The 21,074-nt window shown below is 36.8% G+C and overlaps 2 protein-coding genes across 4 annotated transcripts in view; one reads left to right on the top strand and one right to left on the bottom strand.

The window, feature by feature from the left end:
• Positions 1-2,831: 2,831 nt before the first annotated feature.
• On the bottom strand, positions 2,832-3,795 carry Tim10 (translocase of inner membrane 10). Its single transcript, XM_071592036.1, has one exon. It carries the CDS (start codon positions 3,309-3,311, stop codon positions 3,018-3,020), a length of 294 nt encoding a protein of 97 aa, XP_071448137.1. The 5' UTR covers positions 3,312-3,795; the 3' UTR covers positions 2,832-3,017.
• A 120-nt stretch (positions 3,796-3,915) lies between these two features.
• Cpsf160 (cleavage and polyadenylation specificity factor subunit 1) overlaps positions 3,916-21,074 on the top strand; it is a 57,784-nt gene continuing 40,625 nt past the window's right edge. Inside the window, exons 1-9 of one of the 3 annotated variants that reach the window (XM_071592325.1) lie at positions 3,917-4,053; positions 4,328-4,360; positions 4,621-4,835; positions 5,203-5,451; positions 12,166-12,311; positions 12,588-12,838; positions 13,736-13,917; positions 16,564-16,753; positions 20,120-20,143. In XM_071592325.1, coding sequence (XP_071448426.1) covers positions 4,351-4,360; positions 4,621-4,835; positions 5,203-5,451; positions 12,166-12,311; positions 12,588-12,838; positions 13,736-13,917; positions 16,564-16,753; positions 20,120-20,143 — 1,267 coding nt within the window. In that variant the 5' untranslated portion in view covers positions 3,917-4,053; positions 4,328-4,350. Of the gene's footprint in view, positions 4,361-4,620; positions 4,836-5,202; positions 5,452-12,165; positions 12,312-12,587; positions 12,839-13,735; positions 13,918-16,563; positions 16,754-20,119; positions 20,144-21,074 lie in introns of all 3 variants that reach the window. The other 2 variants (XM_071592323.1, XM_071592324.1) reach the window with 2 other exon arrangements.

The following is a 21,074-nucleotide window of genomic DNA, read 5'->3' on the forward strand; positions in this document are numbered from 1 at the left end:
TAAAAACTTAATAACGGATCACACTTCACAACTCACAGGATTTTCTTTTGCAGCGCACATTTTAATAGTTCACTGTGCGCAAAGTAGAAGAACCACAGTCTTCACACTAATACAGCAGGATGCGTTCTGAGTGTAGGAACATTTAGACATCAAGATGGTGGCTCTACTCCTACCCACCGCCATGCTAGACCAAAACATAGGCTACTTTCTTGACAGCCCTTTTATTGTTATAGGTGATCTACTGGTTAAGGTAGATTTTGGATGGGCACAATTATCAACTAAATATCTTGTCTGCCCTAACAAAACACAACCCAACATCCCACTCTACAACAAAATCCCTCTTCATCTCTGTTTACTTCCTCCTTCCCTTCATTCTGTTCAACATCCCTATCCTATTTCTGACCCTTCCTTGTTTGCCTAAAATTCTCTCCTCTATCAATGTTTTTAACATCCCATTGCCAATCAATATGCTTTGCATCAATTTTTTTTGTCTCCTAAGGATTTCTCCCAGCAATCCCCACTGCTCCCCACAATACCTAGCATCTCCTCATTTGTTTTCCTTTCTGTCTAATTCACCACCTCCACATTTATCCACAAGTTGTTGAGTAAGCCTGGACCTAAGCTATCTTCATTTACATCATATTCTTTTTCTAAGTCTAACCTTGCTGGCCTAAGTTCTTTAGCATATAGCTTTTCTATATACTCCTTCCATCCCTCTTGGATCTTTTCTGCTTCAGCTATTATTTTAGCTAAATTATCAACCGTTAACTCAGATTTTCCCTTCTTGCTTCCTAATAGTGTTTTAACCTTCTCGTATAGCACACAAATTTCACCCTTCCTCATCTTTACAAAGCATCTTCCAATCTATTTGTTTCGTGCCTCAGCTAATTATTGAACTCTTTATTTACCTTCTTCCATTTCCTTCTCTCATCTATCTTTCCAATAATTTCCACTGTGATCCATGGTATCATTGCCCTTTTTATATTGTTTCTTTTGAGGCTTTCAATATCCATTTTTTGATGAATTTCCATTTTTCCTCAATAGTGCACAGCTCTTTTCCCTCATCCATGATTTTCTCTACGGACTGCTGATACTCCTTCTTTGTCAATCCAGTTAATGGTTCTACAACCTATTTCCTATTCTACCTCCCCTGCCTTATCTTTTTGAATAGGACTCTGAACTTCATCACTACTAAATTGCGATCAGAAGTCATCTGCTCCTCGGAAACTGCAAATTTATCACGCTGTTCCTAAATCTCTGCCTTACCTTAATATAATCTAACTGATACCTTTCTGAGTCATCTGAAATTTTCCATGTACACCTACACAATTTGGGTTGTCTAAACCAAGTGTTGATTGATGCCCATCTCTCAACTCAACTATGGAAAATAGATATGATGCCGTACAATTGCTACTGATATCAGTAAAATAGTGATTTGTTTTGTACTTTATCAAGATATACTCATTCATGTGGTTTTAAAATAAATTGCTTTGTCTTGAACTTTCAATGATTTAGAATATTATTAAGGGTTAAGAGTAAAATCTGGAAGACATTTCTCACATCATAGAAAGAATCAGTGAAACTGTGAGGATGATGAAATATGTGATAAGTGAAAGCACCTGTGATTATCAATTTCTTTTTAGTCGATTTTGAACTAAATAACATGGCATTGATCATATATTTCACTTTAAACTACGGTTTCCAGGCAAGGAGTTCATATTTTGTTCGCAATAGGGTAAAAGATGAGTTAGCTGATAATGCTCTTAGCTACTTGTTTAAAAATGAGAATTGTAATCCTATGGAATTCTGCTAAATATTAAAAATCAAACAAAATAAATTCCATTATGCTATGATTATAATATGCAATTGGTAAGCACAAGTGTATATACATTAATACGTAAGCCACAAGAAATCACAATTTGTTGAGTAATTACCTCCTTAGGTAATTCAAAAATACGGGTTTTGTTCAACCACAGGCTTCCCAGTCCTTTAAGATATCCTATCTCTGGTGGAATGGCATTCAAAGGATTATGACTCAGGTTCAACCCTGATAAAGTATTTCCCAGACGTTTAATTTCCTTTGGAAGAGTTTGGAGATTATTATAATCCAGTCCAAGGAATAACAGGTTCTAAAGAGAATGATGCTTAAAATTAATTACTGGGGCAATTTCAAGTCACATTATGCACGCGAAAATTGCTCAGAACGCCAAAAGGTGGTTTAAAAATTGTAATAAGTTTTGACAGAATTTCCTTCAAACATTTCAACGACAAATAATTTCTCAAATGACCTTAAGGTTTTTAATTTGTGGGGATATTTCACGTATGTGATTGTTCTGGAGATGTATACTCTCTACGTTCTTCAACTCGTACAGTTGAGGTGGTATTGAGGTAATTTCAAAATGGCTAAGATTAAGGGTTAATATCTTCTTCTCTGCAGCTAATTCCAAAATAGCTCTGACGTGCAGCTCCCTCAGGAAATTGTACAAGCCATCCATGTATCGTAATGCTTTAATTGCAGGACTGAGCGTTGGTAAAGAAAAGCGAGTGGAAAAAAAAATTCATTTTATTAGTATCAAGCAAAACATTAACATGGAGGTACCTTGACACTTATGTACCCTAGCTTTGATTCCAAGAACAATAAAAACGCTGAAAATTAAAGTCAATTTAAAACACCTTCGGAATGAAAGTGCTCATTATCTTCGATTGATTGAGGCTCAAAAAACTTAGTATATTCGGTTTAATGTGGAATAATAGAATACGTCAAATTTCATGTAATTGTTGCCATGGGTAACGCCACCACAAATATTGACACTTAGAAATAAACGTGAAAATATGTCTCAAGTTTTATTGCAACAACTAATAATAACATCAATGCAGTTTTCAATTACCGTTAAACATTCAACAATATCTAATTAACAGACTACATATCACTGTCTACATTCTCTCTTTACGGATTTGTCATCCACCTAATAGCACCATCCACATGACATTCACGTTACACACGTAATTATGTGAATTTAGCTCTTCTGTTGCTCCCCTTGCAGTTTTTTCACGAAGTCCTCGTCTTGAACGGAGAGCTGGGTGAGCTTCTTGCCGATCCTCTCGTGGACATCAAGATATTTGGCAATGCAACGATCAAGACACACTGATTCACCTTTCCCAAGGTCCGCATCTAAGTACTTAGGAGGAATGCATTTCCGATGGCATGAGGCCGTCATTCGATTGTACATGTCGGACATCATTTCTATTTCCAATTCCTGCACCAGTTGCATTTTTGCAACATCTAGTTGCGGCAAACCTCCGGCAGCCATTATTAAGTCTTTTAGGAAACACAAGAAATTATTTACTTAAAACACAAAGTCGAGAACCACGTGAACACTTCTTAGCCGTTAAACTTGCGGTAACTCTCAGGGTATTCTCCGAAGTTAGCCTTCCTCATTCGGTCCCTGGCTTGCATATTCTCCAACCTTTTCTGGTCAATGCTCTTCTTAGAAACTAAAAATGCTGATAGACCACCGGCGATCACAACCACCCTAGAATGATGATTTATTTTTAATTCACGAGTACTAATACAGGTCACTTTGAACTTCCCATGTGCCGGTTAAGTACATACCATCCAATAGCTACTTTACCGACGGTAGAAACCATAACTTCACTAGATGAATATTAGCATGATTATTAGCAGGTAAAACGGCCAAGCACAATGAATTCAACTCAGAACTCGGAATGTGAGTTTTTGATAAAGCTCAGTTTCTTACACAATTGTAACAATTCACATTCGTTACATCTCTTATAATATCGATGCTTTCGATAGTTATCACATCGATGTCAATATATCGCCTATTCTGTCTGTAATATATCGATTCTATCGACATGTTTGTGTACAACCGGGACAAAAGGATGTGTGGTTCCGGCGGTGTTATGATTGTATTTTCGTTATTGCATTTGTTATAAATGAATAAAGTTATTGAGTTATCCTTTAATAATAAATCCATTAGGAATTTTTTCAAATTGTAACCGGAAACAGTTAATGTGCTTGACTGTAGTATTTAAGTAGGTTTGAAAGTCACATTGCGTTTGCTGCTTGGTTTTGTTAAAGTTAATGCCTTATATTCAGTGAAGTTATTTATTGCGTTAGTCACAAAACTTTCGCATTTGCTTCCAAAGTAAACTGTTAGTCCCACGGACACAATGTTTTCAATCTGCAAATACACTCACCCACCCACTGCAGTGGAGCATGCCATTTCATGTCACTTTTTTAATAGAAATGAAAAATCTCTAGTTGTTGCGGGTGCTAATATAATCAGGGTATTCCGATTAATACCAGATGCAGATCCAAAGAAGAAGGAGATGTTTTCAGGTATGCTCATTTTTTGCCAGATTATCGTCTATTTGATGCATTACCACAGAGTGTAACCTATATTTAGTATTTTGTTGAAATACCACTCAATGCATCGTCCCAAAGATCATGCTATTCACATCAGCAATATTTTTTGTTGCTTGTTATCTTTTATTATTTAAATATGTAGTAGCTTTATTCGGGGCGACTTTGACACATGAATGCTTTTCATGTTCAGCAAAATGACTGCGACACCTGTAATAATGTATATTTTTTTCTAGTTAAACATCCTCCAAAGATGAAATTAGAGTGTTTGTGCACATTCTCATTGTTTGGGAATGTTATGAGTATTCAGAGTGTCGCCTTAGCTTCTTCTCCGCGAGATGCCCTCTTGCTCAGCTTTCGTGATGCCAAGCTGAGTGTGGTAGAATATGACCCCGAAGTTCATGATTTACGCACTCTTTCTCTTCATTACTTCGAGGATGATGAAATGCGAGTAAGTGGATACCATTCAATTATAGATTATTTGAATAACTTATTTTTTTGGGTGTTGTTACTTTCTGCAACATTTTTCTTGTGGTGAAGGGTGATTTTATATGAAATCATCTTTGTTATATGGTTGGCTTGTTTTTTGTGACGGAAGAGAAATCCATGTTGTGTTCATTGTTAGCATATAGAAGATACATACTATTTTCCTTTAAAGCCAGCGAATTTGTTCAATTTTTGTTATTTGTATGCATTACTCTTAAAACTTCAGTTTTAGTAATGGTCATGATATAACAATAGCTTGGTTATGTCTTCCATAAGAATTACCAATCCAACTCGTCATCCTTTAACTAGATTTCGACCTACCATGCTTATAGGGTGGTTGGACTCATCATCATCATATACCAATGGTACGTGTGGATCCAGAAGGGAGATGTGCCGTAATGACTGTGTATGGCCGGAAACTAGTTGTGCTGCCTTTTCGAAGGGATGTGCCAGCAGATGATCCGACCCACCCTGGGCTTGGATCATCACTAAATGACAGTGCAAACTCACCTTCACGGAACTCATCCTCATCATTTGGAGCTTCTCTTGGTGCTGGTGTTACTCCTTCTGGAACCTCGAAGGTTTGACATGTGTTAAAGCATCATTTAGTATCAGAAGTTATTGTTTTTGCCTTTAATTTCCCAGGCATGCTGATTCCAAATCCAGTCCCATTGGTTTCATATGAAAGGGTAATACAGATCATCTAGTACTTAATGCTTTGGAATGTGTGATGCATGTCAAGGTAGATAGGCCAATTTCTCCTTATGTACCACCTGCTGTTACGGAGAAATGTTTGGGCGTTATTTCTAAGGTATAAGTCGATTTTCAAGCCCTCTGTATGGTTTTGTTATATGAACCTTTCGAATTTGGATTGGGAAAAAATATTTAAGATTCATTTTAGGAAGGTAAACAATTCTGATGATTGCTATTTGAGCAGGTGATGGTAAATGGAGGTTGGGAAGATGCTGGGAGAGAGTCGGTGTGTACTCATTCTGATGCAAGTGTGGTGGTAATTTGCTGTTATCAGATGCTATTTTTGAAGAGAAGTTATATTTCTTCCAAAAATCAAAATTTTCTCAGAAGTAACTTGGGCTGAATGCTCTTGAGAAAGGTGATAAATTGATAAAAGTGCTTGCCAACAGGTTTCTGTCAACCCTGTTTGCTGAGTGAGAGAACCCATTTATGTAATGAAATACCAGTGTGGAAGCATTTGACAATCTCATCAACAATACCTGTTTTGGAAGCTTATCTCCAGAGAAGCTTTATTGCAATTATTCATTTTATTGGGTGAAAAAAAATGCATTGGTCTCCATTGTTAAGTTTATATTAAAAAATGTAGTTGAAAGCCGACCAGGAAGCCAGTTGTTTTTATCATTTAAATTTGAAAACCTGCATTGAATCAAACTTTTATTTGCTTATATTTTCTGCTTAATAATGATGTGTGGAACATGAAGTTTTGTGGTTCTTCAAGAATGGGAGACATTTAAATTGAGTGTGTTACTCACTCAAAGGACATTTAAATAAAATTACTCTTTAAAATGCAGCTTGTTTAAAAATTCATCATAAATGAATGAAGAATGACTTTGCAGATTTCATAGGACTATTTATTTTCCGGGATTGGTGTGGTGGCTATCGTACTGGCTTCCCACCCAGAGGGCTCGGGTTCAAATCCCGGCGGTGTTGAATATTTTTCAGTGGTATCGCAATCCCTACTTGAGGTGCTTTGTGGAGGGCACTTTGAGTGAGTACGCCATCCGTTGGATGGGACGTAAAGCATACACACCACAGTATACAGAATAAATAAAGGCTTTTAAGGTTTTGCCAAGGTCTTTCAAACTGCTGTCTGCATACTAAACTCATTTTCAGTCCATCAACCATTGGTTCAGCAATCACAGTTATTACATTCATAAATATTAAAAGGATATCATTTGAATGGATTCCAAAAGTGAGGGGATCGAGATGGTGCGGGGGCTAACGTACTGGCTTCCCACCCAGAGGGCCCAGGTTCAAATCCCGGCGCAGTTGAATATTTTTCAGAGGTATCTCGATCCCTACTTGAGGTGCTTTGTTAGTGAGTACGCCATCCCTCGGATGGGACGTTAAGCTGCGGACCCCTTGGCGACTTTCGTAAAGAGCAGGCCAATGCCGACGCCAGGTTTCTCTCCACCCTTCCCATCCTTTCCTGTCCATCCCCTATGGTGCTAATGACCTCAGCAGTCAGTCGCCTCCCCTAAATACTACCACTACTTTTTATTTTCCACGACCATGGTTTCATCGCATGACCTGATAATTTTGCCTTGCGACAAAGCCATGGTTGTGGAAAATAGAAAGCCCAGTGTAATATGGAAAGTTAATCTTCCTTCATTTACCATGAAAGACTTCCACCAAGTAACACCTGAGACAATGTCTTATGAAATTCCTTACTTTCAAACGCTTAAAGCATCCAACGTAATTGCAATACTCAGCTAATTGTGGTTACTTAATGCCTGTTTTTCAAATCTTATTATTTCTGAATTATGTGACGTTCTTCCATAGATTCTGATGACAATACAACTCTGCATGGTACCTCAGTAGATATTTGGAAATTGGAAAGGCCAGGATATTATTCTCTTTTTTACTGCTTCTCCCTATGGAATTGTTGTTGATCCTCTTTATTTAGTTGAATTCTTTCAACACAATCTTTGCTTATGTTTACTTTTTTGTAATCTGGCAAGTGCAGAAGGTTATTAAAACTGCCTACCTAGAACATCAGCCTTGACTAAATAGTGGCTGCATTAGGTGTGTGGTGTCTTACTACATTCAGCTGAAATACTTTATGAACACAACTCACAATATTTAACTATCTACAGGAGAAATTAACATGAACACCAATAGTGTTGGTGGTACTAAAGTATCACATAGTTCGTAGGTCTTAAATTTGAAGCCTTGCTCATCTAGTAAAAGGTACTGAATTGGCAGAAAGTATTACTTGAAATTTTCATTTAGGTCTGAAATTGACATAATATTTATATTAACTTGGAGGAATTTGTCATTCTTTTTCTACTAAATTCAGGAATGAATGAAATTGCATATGGCAGGCATAATAGTTTCAGGCTTAACTTTGTGGAATTCCTTCATGATGAGGGTAGGAAAAGAAACTTCTTCCACGTAAACATTTAATACTTCACACGACCATGGTTTTGATGCTGCGCATCATCATCAGGTGACATACATGAACATTTTTTCAACTTATATGGCCTGACTATAAGAGGGGAGGAAGGTAAGGGGGGGTTCTTTGGGAGAACAGTGGAAAAAAACACATTTTGTTCATCATTAAATGAGGGGGGGGGGATGTTTGTCCACAATGGTTTGATCCTCATTAAGGGACAGTCGAGTGCAAAGTTTCTTTTTCTACCCTTGTCATGAAATTGCATATGATCTGAAATTTGCCCCTTGAGTGCACATCACCTAAGTCTGGTGTCAATATCTCATTTGTTGTCTCAGGCGTAACTTTGTGGAATTTGCATAACATATTGAAATGTAATGAAATAATTACAAAGTCAATTATTTCATTACATTTCAATATCAATATCTCATAGTTCTCATGTTTGAAGAGTTAGTATTTTTTTAATCATTGATTGTGAGTATGATAATGTTGGTTTCTTTTGAAATGGTGATTTGCTCCATGAAATCCTTATCCTGCCATAATACACTTGCTGTCACATTTTAATGGGTATTAAAAGTGTATATTAATAGTTTTTATTGTCAATTGTTTAAAAAAAATTCCTTCATCAATTAGTAACTCAATTCACTTCAATACTCGAGTTTCCACAATCTTTCTTGGCACTTTTCTGTTTTTTTTTTGCAAATTCTGTGTTTTTATATATTTTTATTCCATTCTATATATTTATTTTTCAATGCATGGAAATTATTTGATGATGTGATTTAGGTCAATGCAGTTTTATTAGAAAGTGATATTCAGGTGGGTGTCAACTATGATGGCACCATAAAATATTCATTTTTAAGCTGCTATCATCCTCCTAAAACATTATTTTGTGTGCCATATAGGCATTAGACTCCAATTCTTAGTCCAAACTGAAAATTCCATCTGTGCCTGGGTCTTGTTACAATTGACAGTCCAGAAGGCTGACATTAATTATAGGACTAGATACATTAGATATTGGGGCTAGCTGTAATGAATTTCATACATGAATAAATTTTATGTAGTGCATTTCTTATATTTTGTTGAGGCAGGTTATTCGGGATATTTTTGATTTAAAAACATTTGATGGCATACAACTGCACTAGAGATAGGTTGAATTGAGTCAAATGGGTTGTGCTAAAGCATCCCATCACAAATGGTTCCACCCACTCTTAACTGTGTGTGTTAAAAGGTCTAGTGTGATAGAAAAAAACCTCAAGAGAGAAAGGAATAGGGGGAAGTAAATTAGTGATTTGATCATATTTGTGATGGGTTAGAGTGAACTTCAGATTAAAACATGATTTTGGCAATGGAAAATAATTATCTGAATCAAGCAAAAAGCTTCTGAACCTGATAATTTTATGAGTGCCATTCTAATTTGTTTACAATAATTGCTCTGCAGGTAATCATATCTTTCATACATAAACTAAGTGATTAACACAAATATCAAAAATATATTATTAGCCCAAATAAGGATGCATGGTTGCATTTCCCATTTTTTGAACTTTTATTAATCAGTCTGAAAGGTCATGTTATTGAAAATATTTAGAGTATTTAATTCTAAGAAAATTAATTTTTATTGGCTGACCACAATCTTTGATATAATCTTGTTTTAATAAGTTCCAAAGTTCTATTATTATCAGTTAAGATATGTCTTGTAAGTTTTTGAATAAAGCATGGCAAGGAAATTTACAAGAGCTAAAAATTGGCAATGGCTCCCGTTGACATAGGATGTTTTAGTATCAAAGTATTATTGCATGGCTGCCATCTTTTTTTTATGTGGGCCATTTTTTGCGATTTTTATATGCATTCCACAGTTATACTTAGATATATGTATAGTTGAGTGAACACATTTTAATATTTTGGTATTGAAAATTCACTACTGTTGATGCAAAAGGTTAGAGTATATTTACAAATGTATTTCCCATTAAATCCCTCCTCAATCCCAAAGAATTATCTCTTCGATGTGTCGTCAACTTTAGCTTTTGTGCCTTTTTCTCAGCAGTGCTTGTACATACAGTGTGCCAAAGATTGTTGTAAACTGCAAAATGACATGTCTTGATTGTCTGTAGGCCTAAAGTAGTAGTAGGCTTCCTTTTGAAAGTAGGCCTGGCTGCATAACTACATTCTTAGGGATGCTGTAAAATAAAAATGAAGTGAATCTGGTCCTGAATTTTGTAATATTGAGGGAAATTAGTCGGCAATTCGAACATATTTTCAAACTCCTGGATGCTTCTTCCTGAATGCTCATTAACTCCTCCATTGAATTTTCTCTCTCTCTGGAATGGTGGCAAATCTTTTACCCTTGAGCAGGGTTTTTAATTTGAGGAACAGGGAAAAGTCACATGGTTCAGGTCTGGTGAATAGTATGGGTGGGAAAGCACAGTGGTCTTGTTTTGGGCTAAAAAATCCAGTTCTGAGAGACGAATGAGCTGTTTCGTTGTCATGGTGAAAAAACCACTTGCCGCTCCTAAAACGTTGGAGCCATTTTTGCCTAATTACCTCTCTTAGGTATTTCATAATCCACAGGGAGTACTCTGTGTTGACTGTCTGGCCTCTAGGTAGGTATTTTTGATGCACAACCCCCTTTGCATCGAAAAAACGATCAGCATCACCTTTGTATTTAAGCAAACTCGTTGAGGTTATTTGGGGTGGGGTATATTTCACCAATCCATTGTGAAGCTTGCACTTTTGTTTCAATGTCATATTGATGAACCCATGACTCATCACCTTTATGATCCTGGACAAGAAAGTGTTATCCTCTTCAGCTCAATCAAACAGTTCCTGACAGACTCGAACTCAATGTTGTTTCTCGTCTGCTGTCATCAGGCGAGGCACAAATTTGGTGGCAGCTCAGTGCATCCTCAAATTTTCAGTCATGATTTCGTAGCACGAATCAATTGAGATGCCACACTGCTACGAGTTTCATGACAGTCAAACGTGGATTTTCATGAATGAGGTCGATCACTTTCTTAGTCTAGGGGTCATCAGTTGACATTGGTGGTCTTCCGTTATGCTCATCGTCTTCCATTGATTGCCACCCCTCTTTGAACTGAGTAAACCACTCATAACATGCAGTACATTTCATAGTGTCCTTACCATAAGCCTTGGGAATCAGTTCTAAGTTTCCTTGAAGGATTTGCAGAATTTCACAGAAAAATGCTGCTCCTTCAAAGAGCTCATTTCCACGGAGCAAATTTTTTCAGCATTCCACGAACACCCCTTCACATAAATGGGCGTAACTGATCAACCAAACAAGATATTGACAAAATGGTTGAAAGTGGTCATTTGGGAAGTTTCAGCTGAACCAATGCCTTCAAGCAAATTAAAAAATAACCAACTGGTGGCTTGCCATTCAATAAGTTCTGGAACTTTTTAAACAGTAGTCTTATCTTTACTCATTAGAGGTTTGTTTGGGGGACTCTATGTGTAGATCATTGGCATGATTTGTTTTCACAGCTTCTCCTAATTTTCCACAATTCACCCTTTATGCAGTCACTTTACCACAGGCTTTCACATGTATCGTTGAGGTTTTGGAAGTGTCCTGATTATATTTAGATGATGCACCAACTGCATTCATTGAAGGGTAATTTCACCTCACCATATCTAAGTATGCCTTAGGTGCCTAACACTGAACCTCACTGACAAAAGGGACTTGTTTTTTCATCTTAGCAGCATTGTTTGCATTTGTGACAAGGTCCACTGGCAACTTACTTAGGCACTAACTTCATTTTTGAGGAGCTATATCTGCAAAGATTGCATTTTCACAGACTCCAAATTCCGACTGAGTTGCCACCATGGAGTCAAATTTGTGGGTGCAATGTAAATTTGGCAGGAGGGCTGAATCTTCACATTGACATATTCAAGTGTGAGATGAGTTAGTGGCATTTTGTTAGAGTGATGCACTGAATGTGGAAACATGACATATACCATGTGGCTCACAGAGGAAAATTACAATATTACCATCAAATATTTCAGAGCAAATTTTGCACAATTCTAACAACATGTTGGCCATCTTGAAGAAACAAGGGATCCATTACTTTGTAATATTTAAGTGGAATACTGTTCAATTTAAACTAGTCTGGTGATTGTAATCAGATATTGGTTTCTACAGGCTACTCCAGTTGTGTTATCTTCATATCTAGTCGTTCTGAAAGACCTTGATGAGAAAATGGATAATGTGATTGATGTGCAGTTTCTCCATGGCTATTATGAACCGACTTTGCTGATCCTATATGAACCTGTAAGAACATTCCCAGGGTGAGTACAATTAGATAGGTAGATATATGATTTGTGACTCACTGTGAAAAATATATAGGTTTTCTATATGATGTTGCATGTTAATTTTGAAAATTTTAAAAACATTTAGCCAGAATTATATTTAGCCAAAATTTTATTATATCTCTGTATTTATGCAATTGTGTTTACCATTTATAGATGAAATATGTTAATGCAGTCATTTAATCAATTTTATTTAATAATTTTATTGCATTAACTTGAAAATTTTTTACCTAATGAATTTCACTCTTTCCACAGGCGTATAGCAGTGCGTAGAGACACTTGTGCTCTTGTGGCTATATCCTTGAACATTCAGCAGCGGGTCCATCCCATAATTTGGTCAGTATCAGGGCTGCCTTTTGACTGCCTCAGGGCTGTGCCTGTCCGTCGTCCCATTGGGGGGACACTAGTCCTGGCAGCAAATGCTCTGCTGTACCTAAACCAAAGTGTGCCACCTTATGCTGTTTCGCTTAATTCCGTTGCAGATAGTTCTTCAAATTTTCCCCTTAGTAAGTTATCTAATTTCTCATTCTTACTCAGTAAATGTGTTTTTTCCTTCGGCTAGAGAAGTTTCCTTCAGAGAAGGTAAAACTTTAAGCATGAAATTTAAGTACCTAACTTCTACATCTAGAAGGCTGGCTTAATTTGACTGCCATGATGTATAATACCAGAATAGATTCTAGATAAAAATCTGTGGTGAAAGTTTAATTTATAAAAGATATGAGTTACTGCCTTCTGTTCATTTTGTCTGATTTGAGAGGTTGTTCAAGATTTACATACTTCTTACTGAGGGTATAGGCCAGCTTAGGGGTTTCAAATAGAGTCAGAGATTTATTGGTATTGTTTGCAAAGAGCTGCTTCTGGTGTTCTGAGAGTAATTTTAGTAAGATAATAGTTCAAACCATCTCCTTGAAACTTCTAATGCCGTAGGAGTTATGATTTGCTGTAGGTTGCTGAATGGTCACCAGTAATTGAGCATCAGCCTGTTTCCTTTTGCGTACCATTTGGGTGCTTTCAGAATCTTTGAAGGACTTGGTGAGAATCACAATCAATTGCCATTGAAGTTTGGGGTTTAGGGATGTCACATCATAAGCTGTTTAAGAGGAATAGTCTTGAAATTACCCAATGACTTAGGAGCATGGAGACCAGAATAAGCAAAAACCAATTTTCCATTAATTCTTTAATCTTGATGTACAATTAACTCTCAATTATCCTCATTGTTGGATGCAAATGAAACACAGATAATTGAAAAGTAAAATACATGGAAAATATAGTCGTGGTATAAATGGATATACACGGAGACTCTCCTTTATATTCCTGGTGATTGATTTGCATTTCTGTTATGTGAATGCATCATTTATATGATGCACTTTTGTCATGTAGTAATTGATAGCATTTTTTTACAGAGGTGCAAGAAGGTGTACGCATGACACTAGAAGGAGCTCAGACAGCTTTTCTGTCCCATGATCGTCTTGTACTTTCTCTGAAGGGAGGTGAGCTCTATGTACTCACCCTCTATGCTGACAGCATGCGGAGTGTCCGCGGTTTCCACTTTGACAAAGCAGCTGCTAGTGTCTTGACTACATGTGTGAGTCCTATTTCTTAGGAAATCAATTTACAATGGAATGTCCTTTGTCTGGTCCCTTTCATATGTTGTGTAATCAGGTATGTGATTACAATAATTCACATATGGTGATTTGAGTTCCTTGTGCAATGCTCTTAGTATTACTGTAAACTAGGGTAATTTCGTAGTTATTATTGACAGTCCATCATTTAGGATAGTTTTTGGATGGGCACAGACCGATGATAGCTGCATTTCTTAGCTCTGTCTTAAAAGGCTACCTGGCACCGAACCCTAAATTTTACCGCTTTTCAATTCTGAATACTTTTCTATTTCCCTACATTCGGTACAACATTCCTATGCCTTTCCTCCCCCTACCTTGTTTGCATAACATCCTCCCCTTGCCCTCGTAAAGGGCTTATTACAGTCTTTGGCATTCCATCACCAATCAAAATACTTCATATCAACCGTCCTCCCCTACTAACCAGGGCACTTTATTGCTGTATTTCCTTTCTCTCCACCTTACCTTTTTATCCTTCTTCAAACCCACATTTAAAAAGCCTTCAATCCGTGCCTATCATATTGCTTCAATTACCATGTTTCTGCATGATACTAAATCATGCTCCATATCATAGTTTTCAGTAATGTTTTCTTAACGTCCATTCTCAACTACCTTGTCGTCAACTCTCTTCCTAGTGGAAGTTTCTTGCCCGGCTTTCTTTACCTAATGCGATTCTTCTTCTTAGTACTATTACCAACATGGTGCGAAATTTTGCCAAGATATGTAAACTGTTGCACTTGCTCTATTTTTTGGCCTAACTTCACCATTGATCACCTCTTCCTCAAAAACCTCATTACCTTTGTTTTGTTTACATTTAATCTCATCCCATATCTATCACACTGATTTCTTAATGTGCTCAGGTATGATTGTGACTTCTTGGCTGACTGGCTAACTAAAGCCTGGCCATCCGCACGTCTACTGATTTTATAAATATCGCTGCCCACCCATTACTGATTTTATGAATTTCTCATGTTCAGTTCTTGTCATATATAAGAATGACAATGGGCTCCCTTGTTTTACTCCACTTCCTAACACTGCCCACCCTCCATCCACCATATGTGAGCTGTGTGGGACATATACAGGTTGCAGATAAGTTGTTATCTCTCCAGTCCACTCCTATCTTCTAGAATGCATTCATCAACTCTAACAATTTACTCTATCAAATGTCTTCTCAATATTTATAAAACAAGTGAAAATATCACAATCATGCTCTATGTTCCTCTTTATTAGCAATCTCATTACTCCAATGGCATCACACTTTCATATCCTCTTCCTAAACTCTGATCATCCCTGATGTATTCATTTACCCTCCTCTCCATCCTCTATTGATGGTCCTAAGTACCACCTTAGTTGCATACAAAATCCAACTTATTGTTCTTTAGTCCTCACATATGGCTGCCTTTCCCTTGTTTGTGATAATGATTAACTAATAATGATCTGACAAAATCCTCTGCCAATCCCTGACTCATAAATTCTATGAATTAACCCACTCCATCTGAACTTTCCTAAACCCTTAAGCACTTCCTTAGGGATGTATTCTATCCCCAAGGCCCTATGTGATTTCAATTCTCTTAATGCTGTTTCTATCTTGCAATCAAATCTGCAGGGGCCTAACCTATCCCTATCTATGCCATTTACTGTTTTAATGTCTAAACTTGCTGGCCTAATATACTTAAAATGTATGGGATATAGACCTGTAGATGTGTTTATTCTTTCCATATCTCTAGAGTCTTTCTCGGTTCAATTGAAGTCTTGTCGTCATGCATCCAATTTTTGTCACTGCAGACAGCCAGGATGCAGATAGCCACCACATGTTGTCGTGCCATGTTTGCAGCAGTAAGCTAAACCTGGCGCCCACTGTCTTGTCATTTATCCATCTCCCATCAAAGAAACATTGCCCAGGTCATCATCATCTTCTGTTTACATGTAACACTGCTTGAATCTGAGCTTTCCATATCCTCTTTACACCACATTTCCTTTGCCCTACTACTTTCTCATGTTACTTTTTTATTTAGCCATTAGTACTTTCTCCTTTTCTTTCACCTCATACATTCTCCATCCTAATTCTGTGTTTATGTTTGTCCATTTCCTTCCATCGTTAGTTTTTCTAATCACTTCTTCTGTAATCCATGGCTTCTTCATCCACTCCTATTTCTCCTCCTAACTCCTGGTCTCAATTTCGCCCAAATAAAGACCTATATATATAATATCTATCTATCCTATTTCATTTTTTTATTGTTTCCTAACTACCCTTTTGAGCTGTTTCTACCTTTTTTTCTACTCTGCCAATCTTCTTGTCCATGCTTGCATGATCGAGGTGAATAATAAATCCTGGTCAAGGCAAATGATTTTTACACTCTGAAATCGTTGCGTTGTAAGAAATCATGAATATATATTGGTGCACTGTCTTTTGAAAACATGGCATTGTTTTGGAACTTGTGCACTTGTATCTAAAACAAATGTCACTGGCCCTTTAAATATTGTAGGGCAACATTAATGCAAAGTTTCTGTAGTTCAGTAATAATGTGCTATTTGGTAAAATTGTTTTGAATAGTGTTGCAGGGAGAGAAATCAGCATTGAGCTAATGTGTTCCCCATTTTTCTCCCGGCAGATGTGTCTCTGTGAGGAGGGATACTTGTTTTTAGGTTCACGCCTTGGAAATTCACTTCTCCTGCGTTTCACTGAGAAAGAGCAGTTGGGTGGGAGTGGAGAGGGTGAGATTTCCATAATTCCAGCATCCACAAATCGTGCCACTTCAGGAACAGAACCATCAGGGAAAAAGAAAAGATTGGATACACTTGGTAAGTTAACATTAGTTATCAGTGCTTTTCATGGGTGGTGAAAGAATATTTTGGGCCAAGAAATTCTTTAAAAATTCTTATAAATTTCTCTGCATGCTTCGGTCTTCTTTTGGGCAACCAGTTTTAATGCTTTCTACTTGGTATTGTTTATACTAGCATGAAACTTTTGAATGTTTGAATTAGGAAATGTATATTGTGAGAAAGCCATTTAATTTGAGAAGTGGAAGTAAAGAATCCTTATCGAAGCACCAAGGTTATATCTGTTGATGAGGTGCTGGTGTTCACCAATATTCATTCCTGCATAGCATATGATTCAAATGGGTAGAGTGTGATTTTCTGGTGAGGGCATTGCATACATAGGCACTTACTCTGTGGAAAGCATGGCATCAGGGAGGAAAAATGAGCATGGTAGGGGATAGTTGAGGGAAGGGAGAGCAAATGGAAGGCAGAAGTGCAAAATTACTGGCATTAACTCTTGAAGAAAGCATGCAACCATTTATGATATTCCCGGAAAACGTTTGCTAACAATGATATATTATGTCTTCACATAAATACATTTGCCATTGTATTTATTTCCATTTTTGCAGTTTCGTAATTTCCTTAGCACCTGTACATAATTGGAATAGTGTAGCTCTGTCAATGTTGTGACAATGTCGGTTCCAAAAATAAGAAGAATAAATCTGGGGAAAGAATTTATTGCAGATCAAAGTACAAATTGCTAAAATTCTTAATAAGATCACCCTTGTGTGTTGACCCACCAATGCCAGTGCCTTTGCCAGTTTTGGTATGCCTTCCGTAAGACATCAACATGACCCTTGTTCAGGCTCCTAGTCATGGCCTTTTTAGCATAATCCAGTGATTAAAAATGGTACTCAAAGACCCATGTGTCGTCACCAGTAACCAACCACCTAGTCTAAAAAATTCAGGTCACTTTTGCTGTGGTCCAAGAGATCCAAGACCAGATTGTCATACAAGCAGTCTTTTGACAGCACCTTGGGGACCATCTTGGCACACCTTTCTCATGGCTAAATCTTCTGTAAGAATGCAATGCACTCTTATTTTCTGAATAGTCCACTCTTCTACTAACATCCTGACTCTTGGGAGCCAATCAGAATTGAGCATGTGTCTCACTTTTTGCAATTTTCATCACACTGTGATGTTGATGGATGCCCAGGGCATTTTTCATCATCAACCTCCTTCTTACCCTCCTTGAACATCCTGTGCAAGCAGAAAACCATTTTTGGACCATTTTTCCATCTCCGTAAGCATCCATAACAATGGTCAAGGTCTCCAAACCTGATTTTCCAAGCTTAATGCACAATTTTATCGCATATCATTGCTTCATGGAAAGTGTTATCATGAATTCGTGATGTGACCGTTGAACAGGGATCCTGTGTAGCAGAAATCCATGCACTGCAAATGCCCAAAGTTAACTGATGTGGGTTGTGTTGCTTTCCCAAGATCTCTCATTACCTTTCCGACCACAAATCACCCCACTCCAGCCATCTGCACTGGTGGCAAAAAATCATTCTATTTATTTTTGGGAAGACCCTGTATATGCAAAAATCATTACCCTAGAATAACTCAGATTATAACTCATAACTTGTAAAATAGGAATGTGTGATTTCAATTTTGAACTTAGAAACTTGCCATAAGTGTCTGAATGTATATATTTGTTATGCCCTTTTGGTGTTGGTATTATTTTTTCTGTGGTATTTTTAATCAGTCGTCACCCTGTTCTTGCCATTTTTATATTTAGATAAGTAATTATAAAATTTAAGGATAGTTAACCATCATGGAGACAAATCACTATGGAGAATAAAATTGACATAGTATTTCAACCAAAGGCATTTGATTATGTCTAATTTAAAAGGACTCCAAGATGTGTTTGCAAGGATGCTATAAATAATAACTTGAAATAATCCTGCCTGCTATATTGTGGCTAGCTGAAGAGGCCTGACTCTGTATTATGGCTCAAGACAGAGACATTTGCCATATTACATTCATTCATATCAGTATTTTAATTCTTCTAGTATATTTGTCCTTCTGGGAAGTAATTCTTAGTTTTTGAACATTGTTTCTTTAGCCATTTATGATGTACCCATCTTTGAAATATGCAGCATTTCAATTAGTAGAGTAAGTTCATCAGCAAGTTCAGTAGAGTGAGTAAGAACATTTTAAAGTTGGGGATAAGGAAAGGGCCTGCAGGTACCCTGGTGGGCACGCACGCAGTGACTGCCTTCTCCTCAGCATTGAGCAAGTTTTTTAGACAATCAACTCATATGCCGAAAAGTGACTCCTGCACAAATGCCACCAAATTATGTGATGCCTATTACGGGAAATTCATGGGAAACTTAATGGCCGTGTGAAGAAAAGTGCTCTGCCCCCCCTGCCCCAACCCTAAATGAGTGCATTTTACCTACCTAGGTTTAGGAAAGGTAGGTTTTACCCTCACCAATTAAATCCAACCGCAAGGTTAATTACTTTAGGAATGGCATTGCAATATTAGAAATTTTGAATACGTTAAGATGGGTTTCAAATGGAGTTGCAGGAGCTGTAAATCATTCATGTATAGGATACGGGTTCCTTTCCTCAAAATGGTTTGAATTTGTTAAGTTACAAATTATAGTCCCCTTATAGTATGGCGAAGTCTGTTAATGCTCAGTCACTTTTCACCAACCGAGGAATTGGTCTGACCTAATGGTCCTCATCATTAAGAATAGATTGATGAGTCTCATAATTGATGTTAGGGAATGATGGTGATGTTTGTTCTTTGAATCTTGCATTTGTTTTTTCAAGATTCAAGATGGTGCAAATATTATTATGTAGCATTTCCTGTAGCCTTCTGTCAATTATGAACTCAATGGCTGGAGTTCTAATTTCCCTTTCAGCATGCCCTTGGGGAAGCGCAATGTACACACTTTCTCTGATATTTTTCCCCTAGTTTTTATTCATACAATAGATGAAATCTAGCTCTCCTTGATGGTGCCAATGACTCTGGATTTCCTCAGTGTAGTATGCTTGTGTTATTTTGTTTGTGTTTACCTCCTAGTAAGCGATACATGTTACTGAGAGCAATAAATAATAATGCAGCCATATTTTGGGAACAAGTATATTTATACTTTATTCTGGTTAACTTTTCCTCCGCAGCTCGTAATTCCTTTTCAGCTGAGATAGTATTTCGGACTAATATGTTCTTGATTTAGTTTGCTGTAAATTAGTACATAGTAGGTATTTTTATAATAAAAAATACCTTTACTTTTCCACTGATTAGTTCAAGCTTTACAAAAAATAATTACAAAATTCATTCCTTTTCTCACCACTATTTATGGGATATAATGAATTTACAAATCATTCTCTCTCCAGGTCTCTCTAGATCCCTTTCCTTAGGTCAGTATAATGTTTCATTTTGGGAATGTTACATGTTTTGTTTGCATCTTACAATATAGTATGTATTTTATTGCCTCATGTAAGAATTTTATGGATAATTATATTCTTATTGCATGCATGTATCTGACATGAAAAGTTTTCAATTCTGCATGAATGATTCATGCATGATTGATATTGTTAATTATATTTGTGCATGTTTATGTGCCTAATACAATTGTTGTTTTTAGAAACTCAGTGGGTTCATAACTTTTGTATTTATTTCATCATAATCCTACTTCATGTACTTATTCCTAATTATTTATAATTATCTGATGCACAATATATCCTAGGCTCAGATAAAAATTTCTGTTAATTATTATACGGTTGCATGTCCAGACTAGATTTAGTTTTTAAATGCACAAATTCTTGCTCTAGTTGCTGAAAAGAGATTCATTTGCTCAGACTTAGAATGTCTTTTCCTCCAAAAGTTATCCTAAACATAATGAAATTACAATTATTCATTTTCCTTCATTTTTCATTGAGAGTCATCTATTTCATAATGGTAGTTTTCATGTCCTTTTGATAGGAATGAAGGAAAAATTGTTTTGGGTGAATATGTTCTATCAAGTTTTTACAAATATTTGTTGAATTTAATAAGAGTTGGTTTAACTTCCAAACAAATAACCTTGTGGTGTACTATACTATAGTAATGAGTTATGAACGATTGGGTGCTTTTATGGCAAGTGGCTTGCCTCATTTCTGTGTTCTGCCCAAAATCTCAGGATTAAGCTTTTGGTCTCCAGGGCATATCTACATGATTTGTGCAAAAAATAAGTAGAATAATTTTGGGGAAAAAGTTGATGGCAGATCAAAGTACAAATTACTTAAATTCCACCCTTGTGTATCGACTTTCTGATGCCAGTGCATCTGCTAGTCGCGGTACATTTCCTGG

This window comes from Hetaerina americana, unplaced genomic scaffold (assembly GCF_022747635.1).
Source record: "Hetaerina americana unplaced genomic scaffold, ioHetAmer1.1.p SCAF_5, whole genome shotgun sequence".
NCBI classification, from domain to species: Eukaryota; Metazoa; Arthropoda; class Insecta; order Odonata; family Calopterygidae; genus Hetaerina; species Hetaerina americana.